Raw genomic sequence first — 13,708 nt, 5'->3', positions numbered from 1 at the left:
CCCAGGAGTCACTGACGCCGGCTGTTCAGAAACCACGCCTTGATATCTCTGCATCCTCTCCCATAGCCAGGTGAACCTAGGCTCTGAGCTGTGGGTTTGGGGGAAGGTTCTTAATTCCAGGGAGCCATGTAGATGGGGAGGAAGCTGTCTTTAAGGCAGCGAGAACCGCTGGGACTCCTGGGTTCTGTCATCCTGGCTTTGGGTGCTAAGGAAGGGGCTAGCTCACCCTCTGTCTCCCCACTTGCTCTCCTAACCACTATTAATGTCTTCCTTTAGTTTCTGTCATCTTTTGCTAGGGAGGAAAGGGCTGAGAAAAACTGTCATTTCCAGCCGTCGCCCTGACATCCCCTCCAGTCCCTTCATCATCTTTCCTTCCTGTGTCCTAAGTCCCCTCTCCATCCTTTTCTTTTGCCACCCTCCCTCCCCACAATGGTCTCTCCCGATGCTCACTGGCGCGGAGGAGGGGGGGGGCGGAGGCGGGGCCGGAGCGCGTGCTGGGGGCAGGCTGCAGTGCTGCTTCCCCTGGTACGAGGAGCAGTCGCCGCTGCCGCCTCAGCCCCGCGGCTGGACCCCCTCCCTTACCCGGGGACTCCCTGACCCGGGGAAGCCAGCTCAGGTGAGACCCCTCTCCTCTCACCTCCACCCCGCCCCAGGCAGAAGCATCCTTGCCCAGCCTTGCAGCCATTTTACCTCTGATGCTTGACTCACGGGGAGGGTGACTGTCCCTGCCGTAGGGGTGAGGGGTGGTGGTGGTGATGCTAGCGGTTTGGGGAATGGGCCATTTATTCCAGTTGCTCTGAGAATGTACTTGAATAAATAAATATGTATGTGCACATACACATATGTATATGTATGTATCCACACATACATACATAGATACATATATAGATGAGGATGTTTTTTTTCTACCTTAGTCTAAGTCTCCATTACAATCTTTGGGTATAAACGTGGCAAGGGGTTGTTAGGTAAGCTGAGGCTCCCTCAAACTCCCTCCCCTTCTCCCCTTAATGTATGTGCCCCCCCCCCCATGATAAATGACCTTGGCTGGGGCCAGAGAATGAGTGCTGCCTCTCTTGCCTGGACTTGGGTGGGTTAGGGGCAGAGAGGTAGGGTTGCTAGAGGATAGAAGGAATGAAACGCCCGAGAGACCGAGATGGGAAGAAGCACCTGGGGGCTGGGGCCCAGGACCCGGGGCTGGAGGCAGTTTGGTGGGGAGGAGAGGGGGGCAGAATGATAGCGCGCACCTGCCCAGCAGCAGGACCAGAGGTGGGGCCGCAGTGGAATCTGTCCCAGGGCCTCATGCCTCTTACCAGAGCCTAGGCTAGGTGGGGGTGGGGGTCTCCGTCATCCTGGCAGGGGCAGTCCCTAAGCCTGTGCGAGGGGAGCATTCTCTCTGCCTCTCTCTGCCCTCTCCGTGAGCTTCGTGTGCATTCTCAGCTGACACCCCCCCCCCACGACGAAACCGGATGCTCCCATCTTCTGAACCCAGGGGTAGATTGTGGGGGTGAGGGGCAGCCCTGTTGGTCCTGGGGAAGGGTAGGAGGCTCAGTTATCAAGCTATGGTGCAGGAGGGGAGCTTTGGAATCCCCCCCCCACTCTATCTTCTCTGTCCCTTGTCCTTTTCCATGAGAACCTTTTGACAAATGACTGCTTCTTAATGACCTTGTCACTTCTTAATGACTTGGGAGAGGATGGGCTGAAAACCTGGGTGGCTTCTAAGGCAGGGGCTTTGATTAGGGAGGTAGTCTGGACCTGAGCAGTTGCCCTGAAAGGGAAGGCATGACTAGGAGGCCCTTTCCACCTCCTGCAGAAAATCTGGACGCATTTCTTCTGGTCAGGTGAAGCCAGCCAGCCTTAGAGGACTTGGTAAATCCCAGCCTGGTCTCCTTTAACCCCACCTCTCCCAGGGCCGTCTGTGTTTCTCAGGCTCAGCCACCCTGTGCGCTTCTCGGGCTAAATATAGCACCACTTCCTCAACAGCTCAAAGAATTTGTCTTCTCTCTCTCCCTTCTGGGCTTGTTGGCCCTGGGGGAGCTGGCTGTTGAGCCACCATCTCCTGTGATGGATGTGGGAGCCTTCCCTGCCCACACTCACCTCTGAGGAGTAAGGAGTGTCCACAGGCAGGGGAAGCAGACCCTGGCTGGCCAGATGCCCTCAGGGTTTGAGGGGAGATCAAGGTTGGGAAAGAAAGGGGAGGAGCATGAATTGCATTGCACTGAGGGTGGCTGGTCCCTGGAGCACGGAGAAAAGGTGACACAGGGGCCATTGCTTCTGGTCACTGTTGTGCAGTGCTTACATCTGTGCCTGTGCTTCTTTACGAATGACATAGCAGTATTTACCATTTCCCACCAGCGGTGTGTGTGTGTGTGTGTGTGTGTGTGTGTGTGTGTGTGTATGACATTAGTCAAGGCTGGGTGGGAGCAGAGGATAGTTTTAAGGGGGAAGGATCTTGCTCTGAATCTAGGCCTGCGTCCCCTGTTGCCACAAAGGAGGCGATCCTCTACCTCCCTTTGGGGAATGTCTTTCTTCTTTTTCTTTTTAGGGGCGGCCCTAGGTCCCCTTCATTCTCCATCGGCTGCCTACGCAATGCGGTATTTGTGGACTCCTTTTTCACAGACTCCTGAAGAAGCAGGGGGATTAAGGGGGATTAGGAAGGGAGACCCTGGAGGAAGGAGGCTCAACCATAGACCTTAGACTCCCATTAGAAACATGACTTCAGGTAGTCGCTTCCGCTCCCAGGGGCGAAAGGGGGCCTATGTGACATTCTGAAAGAAGGGGATCCCGCCAGTGTGTCCCCTTTTAGTTCAGGATCTTCTACCCAGGTTCCAAGTCTCCGTTTTGGGGTCTTTATCTTGTTGCTCTACAAATATAACTAATTCCAGGGGTTAGTTTAAACACTGAGTTCTTGGGAGGATTCCGGGCATCAGCGGTCCAAGATGAACTTCTGCTGCGGTCTGCTGCTTCTTTCACACTTTTCAAATCCAGCAGGGAAGGAAGGAAGCTAACACTCATAGAATAATAGTGTGAGGTTAAGTTTCACAACTGTGAGAAATGAATTTTCCTAATTTAATTATCATCAAGTTGGAGAGAAGGACACTGAGGCTCAGGCAAATTGGGACAACCCGCCCATCAGCAGTCAGCAAGGAGGGGGTTGGGGACTTCAAATGTCACGTGCTTTGCATCCAACCAGCATTCTCCTTGATGGTGTCCCCTTGTGCCGTTCACCCTTAGGAACAGGCAGAGGGGGCTTGGCTGTATGCCGTCGGCACCACGCTAGAGGTGGTGTCTCACTACCTTTTCTGTGCTGGGTCCTGTGGCAAGCATATGCACACTGTATCACTAAGCCCTCGCCTTTTCCTTCTAAGCAAGAGCGAACCATGCCGTAGCCATGCATCGCCAAACCCCAGTCTGCGTGACTCGGGAGGCATAGCCTTACTTCCCAGGCTAAGCCGGGAGAAGTCCCTCCTCGGGAGACATTGGAGGAGGCACGGTGGAGGCCCCAGGCCCCCACCTCCAGATTGACCAGTGGACTGAAGAACCTGATTGGAAGGCTTGTTCTGTCACACGTCACCCTCAAGTTCTGTCTCAACCAGAGCTTCCGCCCAGACCAGAGCAGGAAACCCTTGTTTCTCCCGTTTCCTGGGTCTTCTGTGCAATGGGTCTTAACTGGATGCCGGCAGCGGTTAGGGAAGGGCAGATGGCTCACTGCTCCTGCAGCGCGTCCCGTGGCTCTCCCTCCAAGGTCACAGAAAAGCGACTGGCATACTTGGAGTCCCACAGCCGGCCCAGATAACCATCCCTCTTTAACGGCTGGTACCTGGGGTGCAGCTGCCACCCGGAGCACGTGGGCTCGGCGTGTGTCTGGGTGGAGAGGGGTTCCACACTGTCCCTGCCTCACTAGCCTAGTGAACTTCCTTTTCTCTCTCCTCCTAGGTCTGCAGAGGCTCCAGAAGGGAAGTAGAAAGTCCTCCCTGAAATACGTCGGCTCCTCAGTTGAGCCTCTCCAACCTGGCTTCCCCTTTCCGCCCCATTCCCCTTCTCCCCCTCTCCCTCTCCCACTCACCCTCCTAAACCCGGTGCAGAACAGAGCTCTGTTCTCCCTTTTCCCTCCTGGACCTCACTGGCCAGGCCCTAGTTCCTCTTACTCTGAGCCGAAAGAGACTGGCACCCATTTCACTCGGGGAGAGAGTCCTCTTGACCCCACACGCCACCGAGCAAAAGGCTGAAAACCAAGCGGAGAGAGTGAGGTGGCCCCAGAGAAGCGCGCCCCAAGCCCCATCATGGAAGAAGGCTTCCGAGACCGGACGGCGTTCATCCGTGGGGCCAAAGACATTGCCAAGGAGGTTAAGAAGCACGCGGCCAAGAAGGTGGTGAAGGGCCTGGACAGGGTCCAGGATGAGTATTCCCGCAGGTCCTACTCCCGCTTCGAGGAGGAGGACGACGATGACGACTTCCCGGCCCCTGCTGATGGCTATTACCGCGGAGAAGGGGCCCAGGATGAGGAGGAAGGTGGCGCCTCCAGCGACGCCACCGAAGGCCACGACGAGGAGGATGAGATCTACGAGGGCGAATATCAGGGCATCCCTCGGGCAGAATCTGGGGGCAAAAGCGAACGGATGGCAGACGGGGCGGCCCTGGCCGGCGTGCGAGGGGGCCTGAGCGACGGGGAGGGTCCCCCTGGGGGCCGGGGGGAGGCGCAGCGGCGGAAAGATCGCGAAGAGCTGGCTCAGCAGTACGAGGCCATCCTCCGGGAGTGCGGCCACGGCCGCTTCCAGTGGACTCTCTACTTCGTCCTGGGCCTGGCGCTGATGGCTGACGGGGTGGAGATCTTTGTCGTGGGCTTCGTGCTGCCCAGCGCTGAGAAGGACATGTGCCTGTCTGACTCCAACAAAGGCATGCTAGGTAAGAGCCCCGCTCTTCCCGTTCGCGCCGCTGTGCCCGGGACGCCCAGGGGTCCCCGCGCACTACCCACCCGCAGACACCCTCTTCTGGAGGCTGGGTGGATACGATTGGGTGTGGAAGAGAGGGAGCGCAGCTGGAGTGTCTGGCTGGCTGTCTGCCTAACCGCCACGGTGGGGTCGGGCTGCTGTTGAGTGGGCCTCAAAGCCTTCCACCCCGTTGCCGGGTGCCTTTCCCAGACTGCAGAAAAAGGCAACTTTGAAATGCCTTTTTATAGACGGGGAGGGTCTGTTTGGAGGGATGTTTGGGGACCGGGAATGTCTCTGATGGACAGCGGTCTAGAATAAGAAATCCTAGAGGCTCGCGGAGAAACTGAGGGCTGGCTTTACCGTAGACAGGTCTCTGCCTCTCTGTCTCTCTCTTTCTGTCTTTCTCTTTCTCTGGGCTTGTTTGTTTTGGACACTGATAAAATGCAAAGTTTGGAGATAATTTTAAAAATCAATTCCAATTCTGGTTTTAGGAAAGAAACAGTAAATTAGAGGATTTTAGGACCCCAAGTATTAGGGAGAGGATAAAGGATAAACTTTGTATTGGAGACTCTTCCCCAAGGAACAAAAGATCTTCCTCTTTGAGAGCATCAAAAGCGGAAGAGAAGGGCCGGGTGAGGTGTAATTAGTCCCAGCTCTCTGGAGGCAGAGGCTGGTGGATATGTGAGTTTGAGTCCAGCCTAGTCTACACAGTTAGTTCTAGGCCAGCCAAGGTTACACAGTGAGACACTATCTAACCCCTCCTGCCCCCCCCCCCAAGCCCCAAGCAACATACAGGGAGGGTGGAGAGGGTGGGGGTGGGGTGGGCATCTAGGAATCTAGGCAGATCTATTTTACTTCCAGGTGAGCTGGGAGGGGAAGAGGACAGAGAGGAAGAGGGGTGGGGGTGAGGGAGGGTTTCTCTAAAATCATTGCCTCCTTGCCATTGAGCGCCTGGTCTCCATCCACCGCCTCTCACACACCACCCTCGATCACTCTCTTTTTTATTTACTTTTGGTTTTTTCGAAACAGGGTTTCCCTGTGTAGCCTTGGCTGTCCTGGACTGTAGACCAGGCTGGCCTTGAACTCACAGAGCTCCACCTGTCTCTGCCTCCTTGCGTGCTGAGATTTCAGGCGTGCCACAGCACCCGACTGGCTCGTTCTTTGTTAGACGTAGCCGACTCCTAGAAGTTCTTCAGATCCATTCTACGTCAGCAGCTGCAGCCCCCATTGTTGGGGCTCCAGGAGAGAGCGGATGGGAGAATCGCAGCATAGCGGGTCACACCTCTCCGGTTTCCGTCCCTCTGCAGGCCTCATTGTGTACCTGGGCATGATGGTGGGAGCCTTCCTCTGGGGAGGCCTGGCTGATCGGCTGGGCCGGAGACAGTGTCTGCTCATCTCGCTCTCCGTCAACAGCGTCTTCGCCTTCTTCTCGTCTTTCGTCCAGGGTTACGGCACTTTTCTCTTCTGCCGCCTCCTGTCTGGGGTTGGGTGAGTGTCCACATCCTAAACCCTTAAAGACAGCGCAGGGCCCTGGTTGCTGCTGTAACATACGCTCGGTACAGGGTTAGGAGTGTTGCATATACCTAAGCACACGTGGACGGAGTGAATGAGCATCTTTCCCATCCCCCCTCCTGTCCAGTGCCTGCCTGCCTGCATCCAGGATCCTATGCCTGTCCCTGAGCCCCCCAGCTTCCCTCCAGCTCTTTCTGAGGCTGTCCACACAGAGGTCCAGTGGGCCTCGGACTGGGCCCTGGGCTCATGTGTATCCTGGAGCTATCCCCTCCCCGAATGTACATTTTTCCTAAATTTGTCAAAAAACCTTGCTGACACCCACCCTCTTTGGCAGAATATGAAGTCGTTCCCTTCCTGCAAGTACCAGGCCCTCATTGTCCGTCTCCATGTTTTGTTGTTGTTTGTTTTTTGGTTGTTCCTATACCTGCCCCAAGACTCCACTTTGCCTACCCTTTTCCTGTGGAGGTTTAAAATTTTATTTTTATTTGGACATAGTCATAGCTGTTCCAAAACACACTCTGTATCGATGGACCAGGCTGGAGAGCTATCTGCCTCTGCCTCCTAGGTGCTGGAATTAAGGGTATGAACGTCCACCGTAAAGGCTTGTCTGTTTTGTTTTGCTTTTGGACTTTTATTTGGATGGAGTCTCGCTATGTAGCCTTGGCTGGCCTGGAACTTGAAGTCATCCTCTTGCCTCTGCCCTGGCTGCTGGGAGCACAGGCACACCACTCCACACTCCTGCAGTGAGCTTGCCTCCCGCCCCACAATTAGCCACCTTCAAGGTTTAATTTAATGCTTGCTCTTTCTTTGACCCGAACCTGCTTGCCTGTGTCCTGCCATCCCAGGAATGGTGACTTGGTGGCTGGTGGCTGAGAAGAGCTTGTAGGACATAATGTATGAGATGGAGATGGGGGGGGGGGCTGAGGACCTAGAACACTGGGGCAGAGGATTGGGGTGATGGCTGTTGTCTAATGCTTAACTTTTGAAATGCCCAGGATTGGCGGTTCCATCCCCATCGTCTTCTCCTACTTTTCGGAGTTTCTGGCCCAGGAGAAACGTGGGGAGCACCTGAGCTGGCTCTGCATGTTCTGGATGATTGGTGGGGTGTACGCAGCCGCCATGGCCTGGGCCATCATTCCCCACTATGGTGAGCAGGGGCCCCCCACTCCGCGTCCCCCCGCTCTGCCGCGCCCCCGCTCCTCTGCTGATTCTGTGACTGTCTGCCAGGGTGGAGCTTCCAGATGGGCTCGGCTTACCAGTTCCACAGCTGGAGGGTCTTTGTCCTCGTCTGTGCCTTTCCCTCTGTTTTCGCCATCGGGGCTCTGACCACGCAGCCAGAGAGTCCCCGATTCTTCCTCGAGGTGAATGGCTGGCTCCCGTGGGACGGGGAGGGATGAAAATGCATGCGATGAGGTCCGGCACTCTTGTGACTGCTCCCCCCTGCACGTGCCCATAACTCCGGGGGGACTTTATCGTGCTTCTTTCGTCTTAAAATGTGTCTCCAGAGCGGTTTAGAAGGTAGGAACCATGATCGGCTGTGGCGTAGCTGAAGCTTCTGCAGGCTCAAGTGGGGATCCACCCTCACACCCCCCATACCAAGTTCCGGCACATTAGGGTGTGGCTTCTTCTGTGACCATCATTTTCCTCAGCTTAGGCTTTTCCTTTTTGTTCTTCTGGAGAAACCCCTAGGATCTGTGCTGCCATCTCTTCCCTTGCGAGCCCCTGCCCTCAACTCTTGCCCAAGTCTGGTCACGCCTTGCTGTACCCCAGCCTGGGCTGATGTATATCCCCGTAGGTTAGGCTTGGGAGGGAGCTGGGAGTCTTTTGGTGTCTTGGGACCCTGGAAGTCAGAGGAAAGGGATGGGTTCTGTAATACCGGCTCTGGGAGCCCCAGACTGAATGTTGGGAATTGTATTTGTGGTTCTAGAACGGGAAGCATGATGAGGCCTGGATGGTACTGAAGCAAGTTCATGACACCAACATGCGAGCCAAGGGCCACCCTGAGCGGGTCTTCTCAGTAAGCCCCAGCCCTTCCCACCAACCTTCCAAATCCCTCCTTGGACCCTTTCTGGACGTTACCCATTTCCTAGACGCCTCAGACCAAGCTGCAGCTCACCAACCTTCCCAGGGCACTCCCTGCCTCTTATTTTGCTACTGGGAGAGACGCTTGTCTCGGGTTGGGAGACAGTGTGTGTCAGTGCACCCCTTTTCTTGTGCCAGGTAACCCACATTAAAACGATTCATCAGGAGGATGAGTTGATTGAGATCCAGTCTGACACAGGGACCTGGTACCAGCGCTGGGGAGTCCGGGCTTTGAGCCTGGGGGGTCAGGTAAGGGTGGATTGAATGGTGGAGCAAGGGAAAGAGGGAGTGGGAGAAGTGGAGAAGGGAGGGCTTGAACCTGTGTGATGGTGAGGATGAACGGAGGGAGGCGGAAAAGCAGAAAGTGGAGGTCTGCAGGGAGAGCTAGTCCAGACGTCTTTGGCCTTCACTGTGTCCCTGTAGGTCTGGGGGAATTTCCTCTCCTGCTTCAGTCCAGAGTATCGGCGCATCACTCTGATGATGATGGGCGTGTGGTTCACCATGTCGTTCAGGTGAGAGGGACCAGTGAGAACATTCAGGGGAGGGAGCAAAGTGCGTGGCTAAAGAAGAGTGAGACTGGGAACGAAGGGAAGGTGCTGTCTTCTCCCCTCCTCTTGACGCTTTATCCAGGTTCCCTACTTAACACACCGAACTTGTAATTCAAGCTGACAGATATTCAACTTTGACCCTGTGACAAATGGGGCTGGGTGGGTGGGGATCTCAGTCCTCAGGTGAATGGGATTGAGACAGGCCGAGGGGTGGGAGAGGAAATGTCCGGCAGGAAGAGCCTATGATGGGGGCGGAGAACACCTCACAGGCCCCAGAAGCGCAGGAGCTCGGAGGAGTATGTGTGGCGGGAAGCACGTGGCCACACAGGCGACTGCTGGCCTCCCCCTGCCTCACCCACCCTCTCTGATTCCGCGCCTTCCACTCTCCAGCTACTACGGCCTGACTGTCTGGTTTCCCGACATGATCCGCCACCTCCAGGCTGTGGACTATGCAGCCCGAACCAAAGTGTTCCCGGGGGAGCGTGTGGAGCACGTGACGTTTAACTTCACGCTGGAGAACCAGATCCACCGAGGGGGCCAGTACTTCAATGACAAGTACGCGGCGCCTTTCCGCCGGCTCTCTTCCCTGTCCCTTCTACTGCTCACCTCTGAGTTGAGGACCAGGTGTTTGGGGGCGGGGCCTGTGTGTTGACCTCAGGGCTGGTGCGCTCCCTACCTCTAGGGGAGTGAGTCTGTGAAGGGGCTGGGCGGGAAGGGGGGCAAGGCGGGGCCTCGGGGGCGTGTCTCATCATCCCGGCCTGCAGGTTCATCGGGCTGCGGCTCAAGTCCGTGTCCTTTGAGGATTCCCTCTTTGAGGAGTGTTACTTCGAAGATGTCACATCCAGCAACACGTTCTTCCGAAACTGCACGTTCATCAACACCGTGTTCTATAACACTGGTAAGGCGGCCATGGGGCCAGGACTGGGGCCTTGAGGAAGGGAGGAGGAGGCTCTCTCATGCCCGAGATTGCACTTCTCAAGCTGAGAGTCCCCTGGAGCCCTGGCTTGTTTACCGGCCACCACCAGGAAATCTTCTGGGTGTTTTTCTGTGATTTGAAGGAAGCTTCACGTTTCTTTACCTTTAGCTGTAATTAGAGAGTGAGGTAATGCTAATGTAGTTTTGAAGAGGGTAAACGGGGTTATTGGGAAAAAGAAAGGCAATAAAAAGAGATATTTAATAAGAAGAAGGTTGGGAATCCCGGCATCAGCCCATTTCTTAGCTTGGCCTAGTGACACGGCCTGTAATCCCTGTCCTCAGAAGGATGAGGTAGGAGGACTGAGAATTGTCTACAGAGAATTGTCTGGCAACGTAAACTCCTGTCTCAAAAGAAAACACACTTGGAAGAGCTGAGAGTAGCTGCTAGTGGTGGCGCGGTGCCCGGCCCATGCGATGCTCTTTAGGTTCAATCCCTAATAATTAAAATTTTTTTAAAGTGAGTATGATGTTGCACTCTGGAGCTCTAGTTCACTAGAAAGCAAGTTTGAGGCCAGGTTAGACTACGCGAGACCGTTTTGTTGTTGTTGTTTGGTTTGGTTTGGTTGTTGGTTTTTGCTTTTATATCATTAAAAATGGTGCTGGGTTCTCCTCAGTTACGAGAAGGCTAAGTGGTTGCTGCTCTTGCAGAGCACCTGGGTTCAGTTCCTGGCACCCACAGCAGGCAGCTCTCACCTGCCTGTAACTCTTGCTCTAGAGGATCCAACCTTGCCTTCTGGCCTCTGAGAGCTCATGGTACACACACACACACACACACACACACACACACACACACACGATAAATCTTTTAAAAATATGTAAAAAAGATCTTTTAAAAATCTTTTAAAAATTTAAAACCTCCTGAATCTTCTTTTTCTCTTTCTTTGTTTTATTTTTGAGAAAGGGTCTCTCTGTGTAGTCCTGGCTGCCCTAGAACTCACTCTGTAGACCAGGCTGGCCTCGAACTCAGAGATCCGCCTGCCTCTGCCTCCAGAGTGCTGGGATTAAAAGCGTGCACAGCACTGCCCAGCCTGCTAACATGGAGTACTGTGTAAGCTTTCCCCACCTTGCAGATGGCAGAGAGAGAGCTTAGATTTTAGTTTTAATGTTTTCTTCAGAAGCAGTTTCTAGACCAGCAGCAGGCCTCCTAGTTACAGCCACATCAGGTGGACAAAAAGGACGAACAAGAAGCAAAGGCTAGTAAAGCCTCACATACACCGAGCTTCTTGAGTACCGTTAGTCAGCTACTAAAAAGCTTGCTACTTCCCATGGTGCTTTGCGATGAGTGCCGAGGACAACGCTGAGAGCCCTGACTGCTAACTTCCGCAAATGCTACAGAAGCCATGAGCGGGAGCCCCCTCCGTCTCATGTTCCTCTGTGTCCTGCTCCTCTAGACCTGTTTGAGTACAAGTTTGTGAACAGCCGCCTGGTGAACAGCACGTTCCTGCACAATAAGGAAGGCTGCCCGCTGGATGTGACAGGGACGGGCGAAGGCGCCTACATGGTGTACTTTGTCAGCTTCCTGGGGACACTGGCTGTGCTTCCGGGAAACATCGTGTCTGCCCTGCTCATGGACAAGATCGGCAGGCTCAGGATGCTTGGTACGGGGATGAGGGCTGGCGCTGGGCCAGGCTGTCCGGCAGGCTCACCTCCAGCTGTGGAGGGCATCATCCAGAGAGCTTCTCCCTCTGTGTTGTTTGGGGGTGCTGCGGTTTGGGGTGGAGCTGGCGCAGTTACTCTAGGGGGTTAAAGAGGTAGGGAGAATAACAGGCAAATAGGGTACAGACTTTGAGATTCTAGACTTGGGGTTCGGCTCCACCTAGGGCAGGTTACACCCTGTGAGTGACACAGGAATGGAAATAAAATGTCTCTCAGAGGGCAGGTGTCTCGGAGAGGCACACTGAAAACACCCTGCTACTAAGCTCATAGCTGGTGTTGGATAAATGGCTGCCACTGTTACTGGCATTAACAAACACCAGGGGATGAGGACAGTGAAAAGCCTTCCTTTGGGCCACTTTTGGAAATGATTATCTCAGGTCGTCTCAAGCTAGCTAGCTGGTGACACGCTGGGCCATGGCTGGGTTTCATTGCTGTCCCCTCTCCTGGCTCCAGCTGGGTCCAGCGTGATGTCCTGCGTTTCCTGCTTCTTCCTGTCTTTTGGGAACAGCGAGTCAGCCATGATCGCTCTGCTCTGCCTTTTTGGGGGGGTCAGCATTGCATCCTGGAATGCGCTGGACGTGCTGACTGTTGAACTCTACCCTTCGGACAAGAGGTAGTTTGGAGTGTGGCAGGGTGGGGGTGGGGCAGAGGTGGGGGTGGGTGGGTAGGTGTGTCAGGACTGGGGTGAAGTGAGGTGCAGTGGAGGGCTGAAGGAATACTGTTAGGGATAAGAATTCTGTTAGGGCTATGACTGTTGTCAGGGATAGGACACACATCTCTGCTGAGTTTTTCCTTAACACTTGGAAGCTTTTGTATTCGCTCTTTGCTCTGCTAGTTACTAACCTCATGCTTCTGTCTCCTTTCTCTCTCATCTCCCGATTAATCCATATGCCCACCCTCCCTTCTCACTTCTTCATCCCTTCATCCTCCCTCCCCTTCTTCCCCCCTCCCCCGCTCATGCACACCACTTGCCTTCTCTCCCCCACCCCCCGCCCTCCGTGCCCTGCTTCACTTTCCCACCTGCCTATCTTCCTTCTTCTGGGTGTCCTGATTGCCTTGTGTCTTGGCTCTGGGGATGGCTGAGCAGGACTACCGCCTTCGGCTTCCTGAATGCCCTGTGTAAGCTGGCAGCAGTGCTGGGGATCAGCATCTTCACGTCCTTTGTGGGCATCACTAAGGCTGCCCCCATCCTCTTTGCCTCAGCTGCCCTTGCCCTTGGTAGCTCTCTGGCCTTGAAGCTGCCTGAGACCCGGGGGCAGGTGCTGCAGTGAGGGGCGGGGTCTCAGGGGCTTTAGGGATGGCAGGCACACTGTGAGACCAATAATTCCTTTTATCCCTACCCTGCCCTGCTGTCCTGGTCCTCACTCCCCCGTGTTTGGTGTCTTAGCTGTGTGTGCCTGTGTGCATGTCTGTGACCCTGATGGGCAGGGACTATGGGAAGGTCCCTTCACCCCAGTTTTGGGAGGAGGCTCTCCCCAAATGCCGCCACCCTCGACTTTGCACAGGAGAAGGCCCAGCTGCCCCTTCTCTCCCGCAGCGTTAGTGGGGGCCCTGTTTCCCTGCCCCAGGGATTCCAGAACTTCCGCCTTCCCCGTCATTCCCTCTGCCTAGGCCCAGCTGAATCACAGGTACAGAGTTATATTGGGGCTGAGGCTTGGACCAAAAGAACTTCTTGAGTGGGAAGGGTCTTGGGTGCCCTCTAACCACCCAAGGATGCTGGGGAGCAGCAATAAACCTCAGCCCTCTGGTCTCCATTTTCACCTCAATGCAGGCTACAAATGTGAAGCCTGGATTTTGTGGAATTAGTTTTCTGATTCTTGTTTCTATGTAAGTTCTGAGGCAGCTTAGGAGGACTGTGTGTGGATGTATGCATACACTCATGTATGTGTGTGTGTGTGTGTGTGCGTGCACCACGGGGCAGGGTACCACTATACTGTTTGAATATAAGCCAAGGGTAGTAGTCTCGGTAAACACACATACACAACACTGTTTTTCTATAGTACCTCC

General features: G+C 54.7%; 1 protein-coding gene across 2 annotated transcripts; it reads left to right on the top strand.

Annotated features, from left to right (window-relative positions):
- Nucleotides 1–50: 50 nt before the first annotated feature.
- Sv2a (synaptic vesicle glycoprotein 2A) lies at nt 51–13,467 on the top strand. 2 transcript variants are annotated; one of them, XM_055603821.1, is made up of 13 exons: nt 51–70; nt 3,934–4,902; nt 6,236–6,416; nt 7,436–7,587; nt 7,668–7,801; nt 8,368–8,457; nt 8,661–8,771; nt 8,946–9,034; nt 9,461–9,625; nt 9,835–9,968; nt 11,437–11,643; nt 12,155–12,314; nt 12,789–13,467. In XM_055603821.1, exons 2-13 carry the CDS (start codon nt 4,281–4,283, stop codon nt 12,970–12,972), a joined length of 2,229 nt encoding a protein of 742 aa, XP_055459796.1. In that variant the 5' UTR covers nt 51–70; nt 3,934–4,280; the 3' UTR covers nt 12,973–13,467. The 2 variants fall into 2 exon arrangements, with proteins under 2 accessions (XP_055459796.1, XP_055459795.1); XM_055603820.1 differs by lacking the exon at nt 51–70 and adding an exon at nt 483–616.
- The last annotated feature ends 241 nt before the right edge of the window (nt 13,468–13,708 follow it).

Source organism: Psammomys obesus, unplaced genomic scaffold, assembly GCF_907164565.1.
Source record: "Psammomys obesus unplaced genomic scaffold, mPsaObe1.curated_primary_1811, whole genome shotgun sequence".
NCBI classification, from domain to species: Eukaryota; Metazoa; Chordata; class Mammalia; order Rodentia; family Muridae; genus Psammomys; species Psammomys obesus.
The sequence above is the reverse complement of the archived record's forward strand: the minus strand, read 5'-3'. Positions and strand labels throughout refer to the sequence as shown.

Coding starts and splice junctions, on each gene's coding strand:
- Sv2a (XM_055603821.1), top strand. CDS start 4,281: ATGGAAGAAGGCTTCCGAGACCGGACGGCGTTCATCCGTGGGGCCAAA. Junction 8,458..8,660: donor ACCCTGAGCGGGTCTTCTCA/GTAAGCCCCAGC, acceptor TTCTTGTGCCAG/GTAACCCACATTAAAACGAT. Junction 12,315..12,788: donor CTCTACCCTTCGGACAAGAG/GTAGTTTGGAGT, acceptor ATGGCTGAGCAG/GACTACCGCCTTCGGCTTCC.